General features: G+C 37.9%; 2 protein-coding genes across 3 annotated transcripts in view; one reads left to right on the top strand and one right to left on the bottom strand.

Annotated features, from left to right (window-relative positions):
• Nucleotides 1–6,222, bottom strand: part of LOC107727008 (oxysterol-binding protein-related protein 2-like) — a 19,215-nt gene extending 12,993 nt beyond the window's left edge. Inside the window, exons 1-2 of one of the 2 annotated variants that reach the window (XM_016536746.1) lie at nt 6,133–6,222; nt 502–636 (exon numbers count right to left, since the gene is read on the bottom strand). In XM_016536746.1, coding sequence (XP_016392232.1) covers nt 502–538 — 37 coding nt within the window. In that variant the 5' untranslated portion in view covers nt 539–636; nt 6,133–6,222. Of the gene's footprint in view, nt 1–501; nt 637–6,024; nt 6,049–6,132 lie in introns of those variants that run through there. The other variant, XM_016536747.1, reaches the window with a different exon arrangement.
• A 6,181-nt stretch (nt 6,223–12,403) lies between these two features.
• LOC107727023 (protein SOGA1-like) overlaps nt 12,404–20,931 on the top strand; it is a 51,358-nt gene continuing 42,830 nt past the window's right edge. Inside the window, exons 1-3 of the mRNA XM_016536773.1 lie at nt 12,404–12,765; nt 12,893–13,648; nt 15,510–15,734. Of these exons, the coding sequence (XP_016392259.1) occupies nt 12,637–12,765; nt 12,893–13,648; nt 15,510–15,734 (1,110 nt within the window). The 5' untranslated portion in view covers nt 12,404–12,636. The remainder of the gene's footprint in view (nt 12,766–12,892; nt 13,649–15,509; nt 15,735–20,931) is intronic.

Below are 20,931 nucleotides of genomic sequence, written 5' to 3' on the forward strand. Positions count from 1 at the left end.
CACCCCTTACTGCTGATTGGCTACAAGTTTGTTTTGGTACTTGGCCCGACTCAGTTTTCTAAAGCGTTTTTGAAACAACGTATGCAACATATGTACGCGGATACGTTGTTTACGTGCAGATCAAAGCGTAAACAGTGTATCCGCGTCCATACGTTGCATACTTGGTTTACGTATGTGATACTCTCCAAAATGGCGCTATAGGGTGATACGGAGGAGATGAATTGTTGAATAAAGTCGTTATTTTTATTTTCTTTGTGCACAAAAAGTATTCTCGTAGCTTCGTAAATTACTTTTAGGATTTCAAATTTTAGAGGTACCTTTTTGGTCTCAAATATCCATTCATCACCACTACAATCATGTGCACAACGTCTGTGATTGGTTACAGTGCTATTTGGCTGCAAAAAAGCGGCATAAATGGACACTTCATTAAATACTAAACATACTACTGATTTTTTTTTTTTAAAACAGCCCTACCATCACGTGCCATTTAAAATGTCTTACCTGTGACGGCATCATAGAACTCGTCTTCATTGTTCATTGTAGATAATGGGCTGCCAACACGGGGTCTCTAAAACATGGTCTCTCTTTCACTTTCTTGTCTCTGAAGACTTGTTACCACATCCAAAACAGGGACACCTGTGGAGAGACAAAAAGTCAAAACCAGAGTCACAAACAAGAGAACAACTCAACCTTGGAGTCGGTTTAAAAAAAAAAAACCCTGAAATGGACAAAAATCCCATCATTCACCTGTTCCTCCAATGATCTTAGAGCCTACATTCATGCACCCATTCATCCGTCATGTTTGACTGAAACTACCCGGCCGCACTTTAACTGAGAGGTGGAGCCAGTGTGGGTCTCCTCCCATGGGCTTGTATGCAGGAACACATTTGATATAGAATTGAACTTTGGACTGTCTACTTCCAAAGAGTGTAACCTGACAGACAGACCTGTACTGTGACGAATACGGGACAGCCTTATCTCAGTCTAGACGAGACCTGAGGGAATGCTTCTAGCACGGTTAAAGTCTATTAACCAGCTACGCAATTTTATGTAGCCATTGCAGAGTTAATTAAAAAAAGCTTGCTGAATGTCTTTCCCAGTCTGTTCTAGTAGGTTACCTTTTGTTCTCGGCGAATTCCCTGAGCACAAATTACTGGAGAGCAATTAGCAGTTTTATTACAGCCCCAGGACAACTCTGAAGTCTTTAAGTAACACGAAAAGCAAAGACAAATCAAGCAGTACTGAAGAGTTCTTCACTGCTACACTTCTTTCTTTAACCATTATGACTTCATGGCCATCTCACAGGAAATTCAAAGTCAGTGAGCCAACTAGACTTGTGCCGGTATTCGGTAATGCGATATATCACGGTAATGAATATGCACGATATTGTTATCGTGGGCACTTCTAAATACCGTGAATAATTATATATTACAAACTACCGTAACAAAAGCATTAGCAATTAAATCGCAACATGAAAATTTGATACCGGCATATCCCTAGAGCCAACCCACTATTAGATCAGATATGCAAAGCAAGGTGCCAACCTACAAGTATATGTTATGCAATGTTTATTGCTTTTTAATAATAAACCTTATTAGACATTTTCTTTAGACCAACCAATCTGCAATATTAGGAAATACATTTCAAATGATGACAAAGCTCTTTCTTTTCTATCTTGTGACGTACATCAGAGCATAATGTATTACTGGAGGGGAAAAAAGCAGACTGAGGACTTCTTTATTGTGTTTCATCCATCAGCTGTTGATTGAATTTTGACATATGGCTGTTTTACTCAAAATGAATGAGCTTGTAGTCGATTTTAAGAAAGGTGCAAGGTTAAAGAGGACTAAAAGATTGGAGAAGTCTGATGTTTCCACTAGAAGATAAAGTCTGAAACAAATATCACTCGATTTTTAAATTAAGATTATATTAAAAATCTATTTTCCTTGCACGTATCAATCAACTCATTGTTCAGCATAAGTTTCAAACAGCTATTCAAAAGCATCTCAACCATTTTGCAAGGCCTAATTGGTTTCTGATGACCCAAACAATGTGATGCTTGTTTTCAATTGGGAATCGTTTTCCTCAGTGCAGGTCAAGGTTATTTATAAGCTTTTAAGAGGGAAAAGTCAGGGGTCAGGCCACACGGATGACTCATGAGTAAATCAGAGAGAAGGAAATGAGTCTAACTGCAGCATGGAAGACAACTTTCAGCTGTCTGTGTCAAGGACAGACCAACTCTTAACATTAACTGTTTTTCCAAAAATGCAGACGGTTGGGTTTAAAAGATAAGGGATGTGAAGGTGTGAGATGTTATCTTAAAGGGATAGTTAATCTAAAATTAAAAAAAAAAAAAGTACTGTCATCATTGACATTAACTCACCCTCATGTTGTTCCAAACATGTACGACTTTATCTCCATTGAACATAATAGGAAAAATTTTCATATACAACCTTATTTAGCAACAGGCATTACACAGCATAAATGAATACTTGAAAAGTTATGAAATATAACAATATATTTGTATCCTGTATGTAGAGTTTTTCCATTGGTTGATTGAGCTGGGTAAGAAGAAAAATTTTGTATATATATATACACAGTGCTGTGAAAAGGTTTTTGCCCCCTTCCTGTTTTTTTTATTTTTTGCATATTTGTCACACTTAAAAGATTCAGATCATCAAACCAATTTTAATATTACACAAAGATAATGCAAGTAAATTTTTAGGAGAAACCCTGAATAATTTACTGGTTGATTTGTGTATTATATAAGTCATATGATTGCTTTGTGTGATGAAAAGACAGAAAAAGGTTATTCACACTGATAATTTGCAGCCAATGTCAAAATAAGCAAAGGGTCAACATGAGACACCATCAGTCCTCTGAAATCAAAGACGACAGACAAAGAGAGAGAGAGACAGAATTGCTCAAGGTTTTCAACAGAATCTGCTACATTATCTCTGATGCACTTTCACCTACATGAGAAAACAAGTGTTCTGCAATCAGCTGAAAAGTTAAAATAACACAGACGTCTCAGCCGTCCCCCGAGACACGATGTTGTGCTAGAGTAATGATCTCTGGTCTGGGAACAGCGTTGCCGGGAGAGAGAGGAACGCAATCAGAGACGACCGAATGCGGGGGCCGTGGCAACCGATAATCACGCACAATGCATCTGCGTGAAAAGACTCAGGTGCAGGTTTGGTAATGAGAATGCTGGGTCTAACGAGATCCAGCACACAATCAGGTCCTGTTGCATTTGAACAGAATCCTGTTCGATTGAACCAGGGGATAGAAATGAAATTTGGGAAATGAAGGGTTGACAGAATGGATTTGACGTAATAATCGCCCATAAGGAGGCCTGGACAGAATCACTTGGGTTTTCTGCACTTATTTGAGGGTAAATCTGCAGAATTTATTGTGCATTTATTAGGTTTAATGAATTTAAATGTTTTTAAACATGGTTTTAAAAAATTTGCTAAAATTCTTAAAGGAATAGTTTACCCAAATAAGAAAATTTGCTTAAATTTTCCAAACATCCAAGATGCAGATACCGGATATAGGAACATATTTGGTGAAATTTAACATTACACTTGCTAACCAATGGATCCACTAAAGTGAATGGGTGCCGTCAGAATAAGAGTCCAAACAGCTGATAATATAATCCACAAGAAATCCACACGACTCCAGTCCATCAATTAAAGGTGCTGTGTGTAGGATTGACACAGAGTGTTTGAACTAGGTATTGCAGTCCAAATTCAAAATATTGGAGAGGGTTTTTTTCACCCGGCCCCTCCTCCTCAGACTTGACACACACGCAGGTTGCCAGATTGACGACACCAACAGGAACGAGTGCACTTGACGATGAATGAAATGAAATGTGCTGTGTTTTCCGCCTACTGGCAACCCGGGGTGCCGAAATACAATTGGGTAAACTGGCAGTGGGCGGGTTTCACAAACCAAAACAGTGACCGACATTCCGGCCCGGAACGCACATTTTCAAAGGAGAATAACTGACTGTAGCATAGTTTTTCAGATAAACAAGTATGTTAACTTAGCATGTTTCTTAAATATCTGCAAACACATTATGGTATTTTTATGCTTTAGTAGTCAAAAACTTACATACAGCACCTTTAACATCTTGAACACCTCTATCCATAATATTGCTTTCTCCAGTGAAAAAGTCATCTTGTCATGAGGAGAGAAATATGCACAGATAAAGTACCATTTAGAAGTGAAAAGTCCAAAACAGTTCTAAACAAATATGTAGATGGATGGCAATGTGAGAAAACAGCATTATGGATTATAGACTGGTATTTTGGCCAGAACTGATGGTTTAAAGGGTCCTATTATAAAAAAGTGAAAAAGCATAATAGGATCCCTTTAAAGTTAAAACGCCTCAATGATTTGTTTCTTACAAACACGCAGCTTTTCACTTCACAAGATGTTAACTGGTGGACTGGAGTGGTGTGGATTACTTGTGGATTATTGTGATGTTTTTATCAGCTGTTTGGACTCTCATTCTGACGGCACCCATTCACTGCAGAGCATCCATTGGTGAGCAAGTGATGTAATACTACATTTCTCCAAATCTGTAACAAATTCATCTACCTCTTGGATGTCCTGAGAGTGAGTACATTTTCAACAAATTTTCATAAAGCCATAAAGAGAATTTAGAGTTTATTAAGAATGATGTGCATTCCAATTCTGTGAAGGTTTTTCGCATAGGTACCAGTGGCAGAGAGGAAATACCTGAAAGGGCATGACTGCCTGTGACTATAGTGACTATAGGGAAACACACAAACACCCACAAGATTTAAGAAATGGAATGAATCACAGTCTTTTGCGTTACTCAGTTTCATTGAGACCTTTGGAATGTAGTCTGCTTGGGAGAGGTGCAAGCACATACCTGACAATGACACACACTAGTAGTTAGCAAGTCAAGGCGGTGTTGGGAATCTCCATGTACACGCACACAAATCAAAGCAGTGACACCTTGCTTTACTCTCTGGAATGTGGCCTGATACTCATCTATATCTGTCTACAAACTTGCCCCAAGCTACACACAACATAACACCTCAGGAACAGAAATAAAGCAATAACTGTTCAGTGGTCCGCGTAGACCCACTTCACAATACTGTACCCTTTTACCCACTTTAACACCAGTAATGGAATGGCGTGACTTTTATAGGCTACATAGAAATGACATTAGTTTTTGTCAGATATAAACACCGTTTCTGCAATTAAAAGCCTTGGAACCTACATGAGTCAACATGACACTGTGCAAATAAGTCAAACACTAATACACACGCACGCCCCATTGAAAAAAAAATTATAATAATCAATCCAAAACCTGTCATTCTGACAGTTTTGCTAAAATAGAACGTTTGGAATGACTTGCAGAAAATAAAACAAATCGTCTTACAGTAAAGAAAGTTCCCAGTCATGTACTGAGCAAGTTGTTTCAAATTTGTAACATGCTGGTGTATAAAGCCCCAGGGAATAACAATAACACAGACTTGCTCATGTCGGTGCAGAATATGTTAACATACTTAAACAGATGAAAATACCCGGAAAGCAAAGCGTTTACAAAACGTCTGTTTACTTTTAACAGGAAAATAAGCTGAAGAACTGACAGCTGAACAGCCCTCAAAATCAACACGACAGGGCTCGACCTCTAACACTCATACTGAGAATCAAGAGACAAGGCTTTTCTGGATATTTTTGTTTATTTGTTTTACTTGGTTGTCAAACGTGAATAACTGCGTGGAAAAAAAGACAACAAAACCAAAAGATTCAGGACTCTCACTCTAATGAATCTGGGCTGTGTCTCAAAAACTGGTGAGGTGCCTAACTAGACAGCATTTTTGAGACATTCTGGTTTACTCACGGAGTTTTGCCAGTGGTCGCTGTTCACTCAAAAGTGTTGTGCATGTAGGCAGCTTCCTAGGTTAGGAGGCACAGCCGGAGCCTGTAAACAGATGCTAACGGGCTAACGTTAAAGCTCCAGCAGCTAACTGACAAACTTACTAAGCAACGGCGCGAGGGCGTTTCGTTCGCTGGAAAGTGTTGCTTTAAAACTTCACATACTGGCGTGGATGAGTCCAAAGAGCTACTTTTAAATAAGAAAATCGTTACCTGTGATGACGGCCGGATTTCGCTTCTCTTGGGCAGGGATGCTGCTGCTGCTGTTGAAGGGCTGACACACAGCCGGAAGAAACCGATATGGGCGATATGATTGACAGGCCTCTTGGCCAATTATAGTGCGGGAATTATAGTCGCCTGACGGGTTACGTCAGAGCAAGACCATTTGCATTGTAGTTGCACAATAATGTTTATGACGCAGCATTGGCTCACTTAACCCTTGTGCGATCATCGGTCACTTCTGAAGAAAAAATCGTAGCTTCACCAGAATGGTACAAAACTTGGTGACTTTTATGGCACTTGGTATGTGAACACACAAAAAATATTGAGGGCATGATTGTAAAAAGTTAAGTGGTCGTAAAAAATAGGTAGCCATTGGAAATGAATGGGAAATGGGGAAAAAAAACGAAAATACAGAATTTTTTTTGTGTGTACAATCTACAAATCACCCACAATGCAGAAAAAAAATTGCACAGCAATGAAGGGGTCAAACTCTAAACCATCTAGAGTGCAAAATCAACACACCAACTCACAAACACGCGGACACACACACACACCTATGAACTGGTGTGACTGTAACACTCCAACTATGTAAAATAAAATCAATAATTTAACTACAATGCAGTAAAAAAAAGTGGACAGCAAGGAAGGGGTTACACTCTAAAACATCAAGAGTGTAAAACAGATACATCGACTCACTTAAACACACTCACAGACACACACACATATAGAATTATAACATACTCAAATGAATTGGTATGGCTATAACCATATAGCCAAAATGAGTCAGAAGACTGAAATAAGATGTTAAAATCAGATCAGAGCCAGAAGGATTAAGCTCTGATAAAGCATTCCTGTTATTTTTTTGTTACATTTTTATAGAATTTTAATGTTTTGTGTAACAAAATGCTTTCTGTGTTCAGGTTTGAATGTAGTAATAATAATGCAAAAACCTACACTTCAGATCAACATTTAAAACAACAAAAAATATAAACCTTGACAAAAAGTAGTCTTTGAGAATGCCTTAATATACATTTAAATCCACAACCTAATAAAAGTACACAATTATGTATAAAAACAACTAGGGAATTCACGAGCCTCTCTATAGAGTCCTAAACAGGAATTGAAATGACAGGTTTTCCCTTTTTTTGCTCTCACCAGGAGGTGCTATTCTGCCTTAAAAATTTGTTTTTTAATGGCCTAGTCTCTATTTTAATCTGAAATACTGCATTAATTGACAAATAATTTTAAAAAATTAGAAAAAAAATGTTTGTACTATTTTCAGTGGGAAACATTGATCATAATTATTGCATAAATGTTAATTAGTACCATAAAATTCTCTCAAAATACAAAAGAAAAAAAATATTATTGAACAAAGATATATTAGATTGATTTTACTGAAGAAGAAAAAAAAGGTGTTCGGTCACTTTTGACTGCGAAGACTATGAGTGTGACTCCCAAATGAGGAGCGCACAAGGGTTAATCTCAATAACATTTATTTTTAAATGACTTAATATGGGACACAGTAAATAAACATGTTTCATATATAATAGCGAATAAGCGTATACACGATTTAATTAATTTTAAAAATCTTTACAAAAATGGACCAAAAAGTCACTATAGTTTTCCACAAAATGTAACACAAAATTTCATATTTACAGTTATTGTTTTAACTTCAAGCAGGTATTACCTGGTACTGCTACCAAATTAAATAAAAAATGTAATTAAAAAAGCAGAAGGAGTCTAAAGAAGACTGCTTCAAGAAAAATTTTATGAAATAATTCCTACGTTAATTTAATATTATAATGACAAAAGAAAAATTTATTTTATTATTTACGATACACAGCATGACATTATTTTATATTATGTTTATGTTTTTTTTTTTTTTGCTCACATAAATATTGTTATTGGAACATGGAGTGTGTGCATATATTACAATATCAAATTTTAATGTACTATTTTAATGTAATTAATTTCTATTATAAATTTGGAACAAAGTGTGTATGCATATATTATTCTATTTAAATATAATATCATTTTAATGTCATATTTTAATGTAATGAATTTCTAATATAACTTTGGAACACACACACAGACACACTATATATATATATATATAGTTTATTTGTAACGATACAGATCGTTGCAAAGCAGCTTTACAGAAAATTAAAGTTTCTACAATATATTTAATAGTAGCTTATCATTGGTGACTATGTCAAGTTGATGTCCATATTTCAGAAATGCACAGTAAAAAATATTTTATATATTATATATATTATATATTATATATATACACACACACATATATCATCAAGTTATTGAACCGGTCAGCACAACCTTGCTTATCATATATTACAGTCTGTTCTTTGAACCACCTTTCAGGCTACTCCAGTTTCAATTTCGCCAAATGTTCATTCTAAGAGATGAGTGAATTCATATAATGTTGAGAAGTCCTTTCTAGAGGTCATTGATGAAAATGTAAAATAGTACAGAGAAGCAGGTTAACAGTGACCTGGCTGCATCTGCATGTGTATTATGATCCACAAATACTGCAATCGATTGAGCATAATGAAAAGCTTGTGAATTATTGATACAAGTTTGTTTTATGTCTCTCATTAATAATGAAGGCAGACGTCACTGATATACCCCACGGTTCCCAGAGCAGCTCAGTACAGCACTGACCTCACCGCTTACTTATTGAAATGTGTGTGTTGGAAACCACCTCTGAGGCTGACAACGACATACAGCCCTGAAAGGTTGAAAACAGTTGTCCCTTTGACATACTGGCCTTGATGGCTAAAATATACAGTATCCAGAGATAAATTTGTGCTGTCTAGAGCCTAGAGTCACATATTCATCCATCCAGAACAGAGCAGCCAGTCAGCCGTCAGCAATAAAACACTGTGGTAGAGGCAAATTATAAACTTTTCATCAAAAACCATCCTGACGTTTTGTGCACCATCAGGGTACAATTAGTCCTGCACTGTTGTTCCAACAGATCTCACAGGACTAAAGAGTGGGACTTGAGCACAACTCCAGTAAAAAGGACTCTTTCATCCAGCATTACACACGCCAATTACACCCACTGACCCTGTACAACATGGCATTGTTTCTCCTTGCACAGAAAGAATTGCCCTCTCATCGCTGATGCAGGACTTTGACTCAGTATGTGTAAAGCGAATCTTTATATCACGGTCAGACAAGAGTAATAGGAAACCTGGAAGCAAATGTGAAACAATAATATATACAATACACTTTATGATATCAGGAAAGGGTCATTTCTCTGTAAAGGTTTGATCTTTTTATCCTCTCGATTTAACCTGGGAAGTGATAACCGTGTTGTGTTTGCTTAATGTGGCCATTAGGTGGCACTAGTGCTTAAATTAACACACAAAACATCTGTTGAATGATTTGCTTTGAGCTCATGTCTCTGACAATGATGTTGTAATATCAACCCTCGTTAAGATACATTAGCTGAAAAAACACACCAAAGGGTTGTTAAAATTAGCATGTCTATTCTTTGACATACAAATAAGAAATTTGTTTCTATTAGAACCAATTTATATTGTATCCCATGAACAACACAGAAACTGGTCTTGCAGATATCTGTACAAATTTAAAGCTTCTGAGAGAAAAAGACGGTATTAAATAGGGCCTGAAACTCTTTACAAAAGTTGCAACATTTTTTTTTTTTAATGTTTTATTTAACAAATGGTCATGCATGGAAATCATGGAAAAAGTTATACAAGATGTTTTGTTTTCTGTTCATTTTATGCAAGGTTTGAATTTCTGAAACCCCATTACCAAAATATGCCACACATATTTAAATAAAGTTTAATACCCTGATTTGTGTCCATTGTTAACATAAAATATGCGTAACAATGTTGCAACCACCATTCTTTAAAACAAATATTATAAAAATGTAAAAATATTTGTCTTTATTATTGTGCAAATAATATTCATGCAAAATGCATTTGACATTAGATCATAGTTTATCTAACATAGATAACAATTATCACAAAAACCCATGGGTTTTTGTGTATTTTACAGATTGCTTTATTAATCAAATTAATAAATACAAAATTGCAAAATAATTTTATGAGAAATATCCATTTTAAAAATAAGAGTTTTATTTAATTTATCTTATTTATTTATCTTATTTAATTTTCTATTTTATTATTATTTTTATTAGTAGTATTTTATTATTTAAATCATCAAAAGTGTCTGTTGGTGACCTTTTCCTTGGTGGTAAGTAGATAGAGAAAAATTAGAGAAAGAAAAAAAAAAACACTGTAGTGATGAGAAGGGCTTTTTATTCAATTTCCCAGTGTTTTCTGCTAATATAAAATAATTTTAATCATCATTTTATATAAACAAAAACAAAATTCTTAAAGTAACTCTTAAGTCAAGCTATGTGCATGTAGAGTCCACAAGATGTATTTCTCATCAGACAAGACCAAAAAGGATTTATGAACCCACTTTTGTCATTGCCGCCACCACAACCATTACATGGAGACCAGAGGACTGCGGGGTCCCAGTCCTCAGAGACAGAGCAACAACAGCAGAAATCCTGTTAGTATCATTACCACAGTTATTTAGGCCAAGTATATAGGACATGGGACTAAAATACTGTTTTACATTAATTAAGCCCACCATGAAATAGAATATGTAATATCCAGCAGCACAGGGGATATTTTCTGTGTCTCCCTGTGGGTTTTGCATTCCTCAGTCTAGTGTGGCAAGGCTGCTGACAGCCATTACAGTCATAACAGTAACAAAATCCCTAAACGCTTCAACACTGCACAGATCATTGCTGTCTTACAGGAAACAAATGCAGTCAATTTTCCATTATCCATTCAAAAGGTCTTATTTATCAGTACTATAAATATGTTTCACAGCAGTTTTGTAGCAAATAATGCCATCAGCACACTTGTGTTATTTTCATTTCTGACATATAATGCCAGTTTTGCGTTTGTTGTAATAAGAAGCATACACTGCGCATACACAGGAATGCATCATCTGTGGATGAATAAAAGGCTTGTTCCTCTTTTTAAATCAATAAAAGATTGAGTAAAGCCTCTCATTGATCTGCCTCCGTCTCAAAGACTCTGGAGGATTGGGATAAATCCTCTTCTTTCATGTAGCATTGAGAACGGCTCAGTTAGTACAGACAGCAACCGGTTTCTCTGCCCTGTCTCCAGCACTATGTGTTAACTATGTGCTTATGCGAAGTTCGGGGAGCACCACCTTTGTCAGGGTCCCAGAAGGGGCCCTTAATAAGGCTCTAGTGTTCGGCCAGGAGGACAGTCTCTGAATAAAGCCATCGTTACAGACTAATTATGGCGCATGTGACCTGTGCTCACATTCCTGCCTCATCATTCAGCCTCCCATTCCACTGCAGGAGGCAGTATTCAGCACAGAAAAATTTATGTATCATTAAGTAACTATAAAAGTTTCAGCCAAAAATCCAGTGACACAAATGCTTGTTTTCAAACACTTAGCAGTTGTCTTTAAATAGCACTAGGCCAGGGGTAGGCAAGTTCGGTCCTAGAGAGCCGCAGTCCTGCAGAGTTCAGCTCCAACCCTAATCAAACACACCTGAACAAGCTAATCAATGTCTTCAGGATTACTAAGGCTATAGGCAGGTGAACTCTGCAGGACTGCGGCTCTCTAGGACCGAACTTGCCTACCCCTGCACTAGGCTATATAATAAATTCTGCCATCCAAACAAAAATTATTATACAGTTATTATATAATATTGTAGCACTATAAAAATATTAGCCTACTTCTTTTTGTAATAGCTGTGTAAACATATAAATATAATAAAACCACACTGGGATACATAATAATACAACATTATTACATAATTGATAATACAAATAATGTATAGAGTAAGTTGTGGAAGATTTTTTTCAAGAGAATTTTATATTTCAAAAAAGTGGTATTCATTAAAAATCAGTGTTAACGTAACTGACAACATCTAGCAACTTATCCAATAGGCCTATCTTTATCCTAATCTTTAACGGAAACATTGTGAAAATCATTCGATTTCGGTATTTTTCTAATGGAACAGGTTCTGAATAAGAACCGGTTGTCGATTCCAAACCCTTATTTAGGGATTTTTTCATGTGTCTACTTTTTTCACGTGTAGTGTCTTGGTGGCAGTATTGCTCTGCGCGCGAGGCTCTCCAGATGCATTCGTCACGGTCAGAGCCGCTATCTGGGCGGAGAGAAAGAAACCCAACTGAACTAACTCTCCAGCCGACGCTCAGCAGAGCAGCCGCCGCAGTTCAAACTGAGGACGCACAGGGGGATATCTTGCAGACGTGGTAAACAGAAGAAAACAGAAGCATCTCAAGCCAAGCAATTATATTCTCTTTTGGATTTCCAAAGGTTTTGATGTCGGCTCATCTGGTGTGAAGCGTTTACCAGTTCAGCCTCTGTGTTTGCGGAGAGGAGGTACATTTCAGCCATACTCGGGACTCGTAAACGGAATGAATGACCAAGACAAAGGTTGACACCGGTTCCCCGACGCATTTTGTCTCGTCGAAGGAGAAGAGGCAAAAGCAGAAAATGGAGAGCAGCACCGGCGAACAAGAGCAGCCGCAGCCGTCACAACATCAGCCCGCGCGGCCGCTACAAGTTACCGAGAAAAAGAAAATACCCCGGGCACCGTCTCCAGCAAGACCCAAAGATGTGCCCGGGTGGTCCCTCACTAATGGAGAGCAGCACTGGAGAACAAGAGCAGCCGCAGCCGTCACAACAGCAGCCTGCCCAGCCGCTACAAGTTACCGAGAAAAAGAAAATACACCGGGCACCGTCTCCAGCAAGACCCAAAGATGTGCCCGGGTGGTCCCTCACTAAAATCTGCGGCGGTATCGGCACGCCAACGCTGAGCGTTAAACCGGGGGCCATATATTTAGGCGGCCGCGTGTCCAGACGTAGCCCGGTTACTGGGAAGGAGACAAAAACAGAGAAGAGTAAACCGGCCGGCAAACCCGCGCTGTCCGCGGCCGGTGCTCAGAAGAGCATCGTGAAGTCTAATAAAAGCGGCCGGAGAAAAGTTTCGGACGCCAGCATCGGATCGGATGATTTAAGCAAGGACTCCGGCTGCGCTCCGGGGAAACTCTCACCCACCGACAGCAGCTCGGAGCTCTCCGACTGCGCCTCCGAGGAGAATAAAGTCTCCACAGATGCGCCCAGCAGCGACACCGAGACCAGCAGCCGCGGGGGGATCGACGGCGAGAAAGCGCCAGCGGAACATGGACTGTTGGACAAGAGTGGTCAAACCAAGACCAGCCTGGAGAAAGACCGGCTCTCGCTGGGAATGGAGACCGCAGAGGGGAGCGTCTCTCCCGGCGACGAGCGCTCGCTCACCTCGTTCGACAGCAGGATGCCCGCCAGCACGTCCTTGGCGTTTTCGGACCTGACTGAGGAATTAATGGACGGGATGCATGAGGAATTAGTCAGGGAAATTGAGGAACTCAGGTCGGAGAATGATTATTTAAAGGTAACATAATGATTCTATTTTTTTATTGTTATATAAAATTTGCACCATGGCAACCACAGTTTCCACCAAAATATCTTGCCACATTGTTTCAGGTTCAACATGATGTTATTGTCTAGTTCTTTAGAAATCATCTATGTGTTGGTGCTTTAAACAGCCAAGAACCAAAATGTATGTGACCCTGGACCACAAAACCAGTCATAAGGGTCCATTTTTTTAAATTGAGATTTATAAATTATCTGAAAGCTGAATAAGCTTTCCATTGATGTATGGTTTGTTAGGATAGGACAATATTTGACTGAGATACAACTATTTGAAAATCTGGAATCTGAGGGTGCAAAAAAAAGTATTCAGAAAACCTCCTTTAAAGTTGTCCAAATGAAGTCCTTTAGCAATGCATATTACTTTTTTACTTTTAATTAAGTTTTGATATATTTACGGTAGGAAATTTACAAAATATCTTCATGGAACATGATCTTTACTTAATATCCTAATGATTTTTGGCATAAAATAAAAATCAATACTTTTGACCCATATATTGTTGGATATTGCTACAAATATACCCGTGCTACTTAAGACTAATTTTGTGGTCCTGGGTCACATATAGGCTAATGCAACATCAAAACCTCCAAAATAACAAGCACCAAACATAACCAAAACGGTGCTTGATGCTCAGGGAGGTTCTTGCCTGAACCTTTAAAGACCTTTAACATTTTTTCTAAAGTATACAGTAGAGTTACAGTAAACCAAGAAGATTTCAGAATCTTTTAATTATTTCATGATTATTACTACACTATAAAAATGTAACCCATTAAAAATGAAAATGCTAGATTATTGCATTTCTAAAAATCTAACTGGTACACTATACTATAGCCCACTTAGAAATAATTTACTGAATCAAGAAAACGAAGTTAAGAAATTCATAAAACTGAGTAGAAATGACTGAAATTGTTATGAGGTGGAAACAAGACGTTTTTATGATGCTGAAAACATGTTTTACAGTGCAATTAGTCAAAATAACTGTATAACTATAGTTTTCTGGTGGAAACTAGTCACAGGGTAACCAGTATAATACTGTATTTCTGCCATATATCATTATCTAAATGTCTATGTTCCTTCCCCCTGCAACTGGAAACACTGTATTCATTCTTCCTGCAAGGCATATGTTTAAGATCCTTTTTACTATCATATGGGCAGGTCATTTCTCCAGAATTACTATGAGTCATATGTAAGAGATAAACAGTGATTCTTTTGTAATCTCGGCTTTCATAAACTATCACAAGACCACGACAGAACCAAATCTATTTAATTTGCCACGCCTAATATAAAAGCGTTAAAAAGGCTAGTGGCTAGTTGCTCCTGCGCGCGTGTTGCTTGAATAATGCAGCTGTATACAGATGCTGCAGCAGTCAGTCAGTACACTGCGCCCGCGCCCACTTTTCACTCCATTGTTTATCCGCGCGCTGAGCACGTGACGCGCGCTGCAGTAGTTGACCTATATTCACTGGAAATGTGTGGCAGCACGCGGTGGCCCACTGCATCTATCAGCCTCTGAAAGCTGAATGCATTTTTGTCTGTTTGAGGCATAAATAGTTTATTTGGGGTTAGAGCAAAACTGCTTTCTAAACATGGCGCTATTATGTAAACTGTGTAGTAAAAGAGTCTTGAGGAAAATCATAATGCAGCATAATACATAATGATACAGATATTAGTAGCTACCATGATCTCAAGTGGCTTTTTAGCTACCCTTGATCCTGGGTGACACCAGTTGGCAGCCCTGCAGATCATTGTCTATGTCTAACTAAAATGTTCAATATGTTTTTGAAAAAGCTTGCAAAACGCATAGTCATTGTGTGTGTATCAGGACGAGATGGAGGAGCTTCGCTCTGAGATGCTGGAGATGAGGGACATGTACATGGAGGAGGATGTCTATCAGCTCCAGGAGCTCAGACAGCAGCTGGATCAGGCCAACAAAACCTGCCGCATCCTGCAGTACCGCCTCAAGAAGGCAGAGAGACGCAGCATCCGCGTGGCCCAGACCGGACAAGTGGACGGGGAGCTTATCCAAACACTGGAGCAAGACGTCAAGGTTAGAGCAAGTTAATGTGTGATGTAGAAATCCAGTTGGTGTGAAGGTGTGATTTATTACAGATAAAAGCCCCCAAATGTATTCTGTTAGCTAACTGTGTTTAGCAAGTAATTGCTTGATCTTTAAGTTGAGTTGGACTCAAACACCTTGGGAAAATGAAGTGCGCTTAGCCTAATTGTTTTGAATGTGTACTTTGAATCTTAAAAGTGCGTTTTAAGAAACCGCATTTGCAGATAATACAATTTTAATGGAATAAAAGGCCATTTACTGTAAGTGTTCTTAAGGAAAGTATTTCAAGTTCAAGTTCATTTATTTATAAAGCACATTTAAAAAAGCCACAAGTCTGACCAAAGTGCTGTACATAAAAATCAAACCATAAACACATACAACAGAAAAATAAAACATGAATTTAAAGACATTCTGAAGACAGAGTAATAATCAAGACCATAATACAATGTAGGCCAGATCGAACAAGTACACTTTCATGGCTGACTGTTTCTTAAACACACTTACGTACACTTAAAAGTGCACTTAATATTTTGTCATGCTTTAAAGAAGTACACTTATTTTGATGTTTTGACTAGCATAGTAAATCACATGGAAAAAAGCTAATTGTAATTTTAAAAGTTGTGTGTTATTAGATATTACAGTTGATGTTTTAAATGTACTAAATTGCAACTTCATCATTACAAATATATTTAAATACATAAAATGACATAAAAGTATATTGTAGTTTACTATAAATGCTTGTCAGTATATGCAGCAACACACATTAACCATAAAATTATGAAATTACAGAGATGTAGTTTCATAATGTAGTTAAGTGGGTCGAAAACACTCTTAAATTCAACTAATTGCATTTAATATAAATGTAAATTATATTACATTTGAATTTAGTTTTAAATAACATGCAATGAATAGTCTGAAAACAGTATATTCAATCCGCATTTAAAATATATTAAGTACTTTTTTTGTATGTTTGCTAAAGTGTACTTATTTTTCACAAGGGACTTTCTGAATGAAGTGAATCTCATAAAATATCCAATGATGTAAACGTCTGCGGTGGACTGTAAGATCATGCTTTAGGCAGCATGTAATGCACCACACAGGCAACTGTCTCACATGGCTGAGGACACAATACTTCCTTTCTCTGGTCTGTCAGTGAGAGGAGAAATAACCATGATGTCATTCCCGTCAGCACTGTATTCCTCTTTTTTACATGGCTGATTTGTATACAGTAACAGAGGGAGAGTGATTTCCTCTGCCAAGCAAATGCTGCGGCTCTTTGTGCTACTGAGACTGGCTGTGTTGGTCTATAACAAGTTACACTGTCACATACTTAAGTTTTACCACTCAGGACACAGCTGGTAAGGATCAGAGGCTGCAGAACACAATCGATGTGGAGGGGGATGGTGTCTGTAGAAAAAACATCTCAGCCTCTGCTGAATTCTTTAACTGCTGACAGGAGTCTCCTAACACAGGGTCAATTGTCTCTCCACAGCCAGGTCAGATTACACTTAACTTCACAGCGCTTGTGCATTCAACTGGTTGAAATACTCCATAGCTATCGCTGTGACAGGCATGCTATAGGCTTTAAGGAGGAAGGACATTGTTTCTTTACATTCAGCTTAGCACAGCAACAAAACATTGTGCAAATCGAAGTGCTAACTCAGATTTTCTTGTAGCCTTACAGGGTTATGAGAACAACTCGTGCAACAATCAGTACTTTAAAGTGATGCAACAAATGGAATTTTTTATTAAAGGGGTCATATGATGCGATTTCAAGTTTTCCTTTCTCTTTGGAGTGTCCAAACCGTCAATAAAGTTTTAAAGTAGCCAAAAACCGAAACTGACAATAAACTCTATTTAATAATCAATTAATCAACTTTATTTAATAATCAACTAAGTTGTATAAAAACAGTTAAATTGCACATAAGGCCGTTTTTATGTCAACTTTTAATATAAATATGTTTTGATTCCAATTAGATGTTTCAATATAAAATTTAAACAGTACTTGTAATAAAACTTTCTTGACATATTTAATCAAATATACATGAAATAATGAAGTAGGGCTGGGTATTGTTAAAATTCTTTTAACATCGATACAGATACTTTGACTTCGATACCGATTCCTGAACGATACTTTTTCAATACCAATTTTATGAAATCCGTTTTAACAAGATTACATTACACGCCACCTCAAAAAACGTTGGTTTTATTGTTTCAGCTTGTTGACAGACTTAAAGACTCATCTCCTGAGCCACTGCACAAAGGAACAAAATGTAACCAACAACACAATAAATCAGTGCAAATAGTTTTAATACATGAGAAATGTTTGCATGAGAAATGCTAAGCAGGTGTAGCAATTAGCTTGATATAAAAGGCTACAAATAGCACATTTCAGCAACATTATATGACCAAAACACACATTAGATCGCAATCGCCATAATGTATTACATTAAGTAAAACCCTTGATTTCTGAGAACTTTTTGGGGCTGAGATGACCCATGGATCAGTTATTGTTGGGAACTTTCCTTATGAATGAACTCCATTCAGAGGTCAGTGATATTCTGACCAAGAGGCTGTGTAAGACAAATATTTTTTTCCCCCTCGGACTAACATATAAGAGTTTCCCATGTTCTACTTCTTCCCATCTCTCTCTGGTCTCTCGGGATGAAGGGGGAGGGGATGATGTCATGGTCAGGAGGGGGTGGGGGTGAAAAGGGTTGATGGAGGATCTGAATGTTTGTAAGATCCCTGCACCATTTCCTGCTCTCTAAAGCACTGGCCTCATTTCTCATCCAATGAGAGCAACATCTCCCAGATCTGTCAGGGGAAGGACGGAAAACAGCTCCACACCTTCTCATCAGCTGCTGTGGCTTGTGAAATTGGGTTTGGAGGAACACTGGAGCTTCCTCTCTCCCTCTGTTATCCATCTGAGCTTCTCCAGCCATGTGCTCATGCAAAACAGCAGCTGAGAAACGGAGAGAATGATTACAGCTGTAGACAACAAATATCAGAAATGAAATTAATATAAGGAAATTCTGATCATCTGGTGCGTCAAAACTGAATCACTCCCATTAAAATCGTGTGCCTGATGTACTATACAGCTTGCAGAGTCGTTATTCTTTTCTGATAGCAGATATTTAAATTAGGATGTCATGCAACATTTCTGTTGTCGCATGCCCAGTCCTAATGGAGGATGCAGATGTTTAAATCTTCTGCTTCTCAAAATGTTCTTCTGAAAGAAAAAGAAAAAGACCCTAGTTATATCCTTTAGACTTTACAGATCTCAACAATTTCTCAATCTATGTTCAGATTTGCTGAGACAAAAGTGAGAGATTTCATTATAAATTTATATAACTCATATATATAAACTTAATATAAAATTCTTATCAGATTTATCCAAGATAATTTTTTGAGCTCTGCTAGTTTAATTTATAGCTCTATACTCTTTTAACATTTTTAAAAGGCTTACTTGTCTTGAAAAAGGGGGTGGCTAACACATGGCTATATAGGACTACAGAAATTCAAAAGCTTAGTGAAGGTGACATTAAAGTCATGTGACCTTGCTGTAGTTTGTTGTTAGCCTATGTTTAGCTTTTTATTTCTGGTGATTGTATTTAGGCTTCAAAATTCATAAAAGTTCATTTGTAAAGATTATCATGATGAACAAAATGTGTAAAAACCGTAAACTTTTGTTTGAGCTTTTTTTCTCCAATAATCCAATGGTTATGCAATTGGGTTTTTGTCAAGGGAACCAGGGTGATGTTAACTTATGGGCTGACCTACAAAAATATGTCATCAATGCAGCACTCGATTAGCGTCAAGTTCATCTGCGAGATGACCGTACAGAGAACACATGCTTATAAAACCAGGCTTTGCACAGTATGTGCATACCGTGCTGCTGATTAAATTATTACGCCACATGCACTGCATGTATACCCTAGCACATACACGAAAATTAAAGTATTTTGTGGGCTTAATGAGACCTGCAGTTAGTCTTGAGCTATGAAAGCAGAACCTCTGCCTCTGAGCAGAAAAAAATATTTTGGGAAGAAGGAGAATAATAAAGAGGAAGTGATGGTGACAGATGATGATAAGCAAGGAAAATACTGTTTGGTCAGTTTGGCCTTCGCCTGTTCAGATATCAGCTTAGCAGCAGCATCCTGGAGATAAGAGGAGAGAGAAAGAGATACATAATAATGAACACCTCCTCATCGTGTAGCTGGCTTGGTCCACTCGCGGTCGAACCGCTTCATTGTCATCTATGTGAGGAGCGCACATGCATAATCAGCCATGTGCTGCATTCACATGTCAAACAGCCACGGAGCAAGACAAAGCTCCGCTTTAAAAACCAGATCCTAAGCTGAGATGAAACTCTAGAGGAGGCACATTTGAGATAACTAGGGTCTCTTTTCTAGAATAAAAAATTGAGAAGCAGGAGACTTAGGCTAAAGTCTCCATTTACTTGCCCTACTTTTATCTCATTGAATATCCCTTTTTACTCAGAAATGCATCACATTATAAGTAAAATGGTTTGCAAATGCTGTTTTATGTTGACTCTGTTACTCACTTGTGAGTTTCAAAGGCAGGATTTGTAAAATGAACTCAAGAGTGACATATGGCTGGAAGCTGCATTTAAAGTGTCAGTCCATTTAAAAATGTAATGAAGCTGTGTTAATGGGTGTCTTTCAACACAGCAGTATTTGGTGCCCTTGGACTGTCTCTTCATATGGCTCATCTGAGCCGTATGTGTGCTAATAGGTTAACCAAAGGGCAGTTTGCTTTTTCTAAGCAGGGCAAGGTTGAGTTTATAGTGTGAATGTGCCCGGGCAGCTGTTCCGCAGATGCAACCAGATACAGATCTGGAGGGAAGTCATTTAAAATGACTGTTTGCACAGCAGAGAGGCGGAGCAATCCTGAAAAGCAGGATCTGAGAGGAGCGACACACACACACACACAATCAAACCCAAAGACAAACAAATTCCACAGAGCCATTTACATATCTGACCAAGTTCTGCTGACAAACAGTCATGGTCACATGCAAATGAGACATTATTAGTCTTTGATGGGTCATTACACTCCTTTGATTTCTGGGTTTGGTCAGATATGGCAGCTTGTTCCACATCAGGCTGTGGTGAGAGAGGCGGCCAACTAAGCACCTAAACATACACACACACGCACACACACACAC

Source organism: Sinocyclocheilus rhinocerous, unplaced genomic scaffold (genome assembly GCF_001515625.1).
Source record: "Sinocyclocheilus rhinocerous isolate Xijiao unplaced genomic scaffold, SAMN03320098_v1.1 scaffold666, whole genome shotgun sequence".
Lineage (NCBI taxonomy): Eukaryota > Metazoa > Chordata > Actinopteri > Cypriniformes > Cyprinidae > Sinocyclocheilus > Sinocyclocheilus rhinocerous.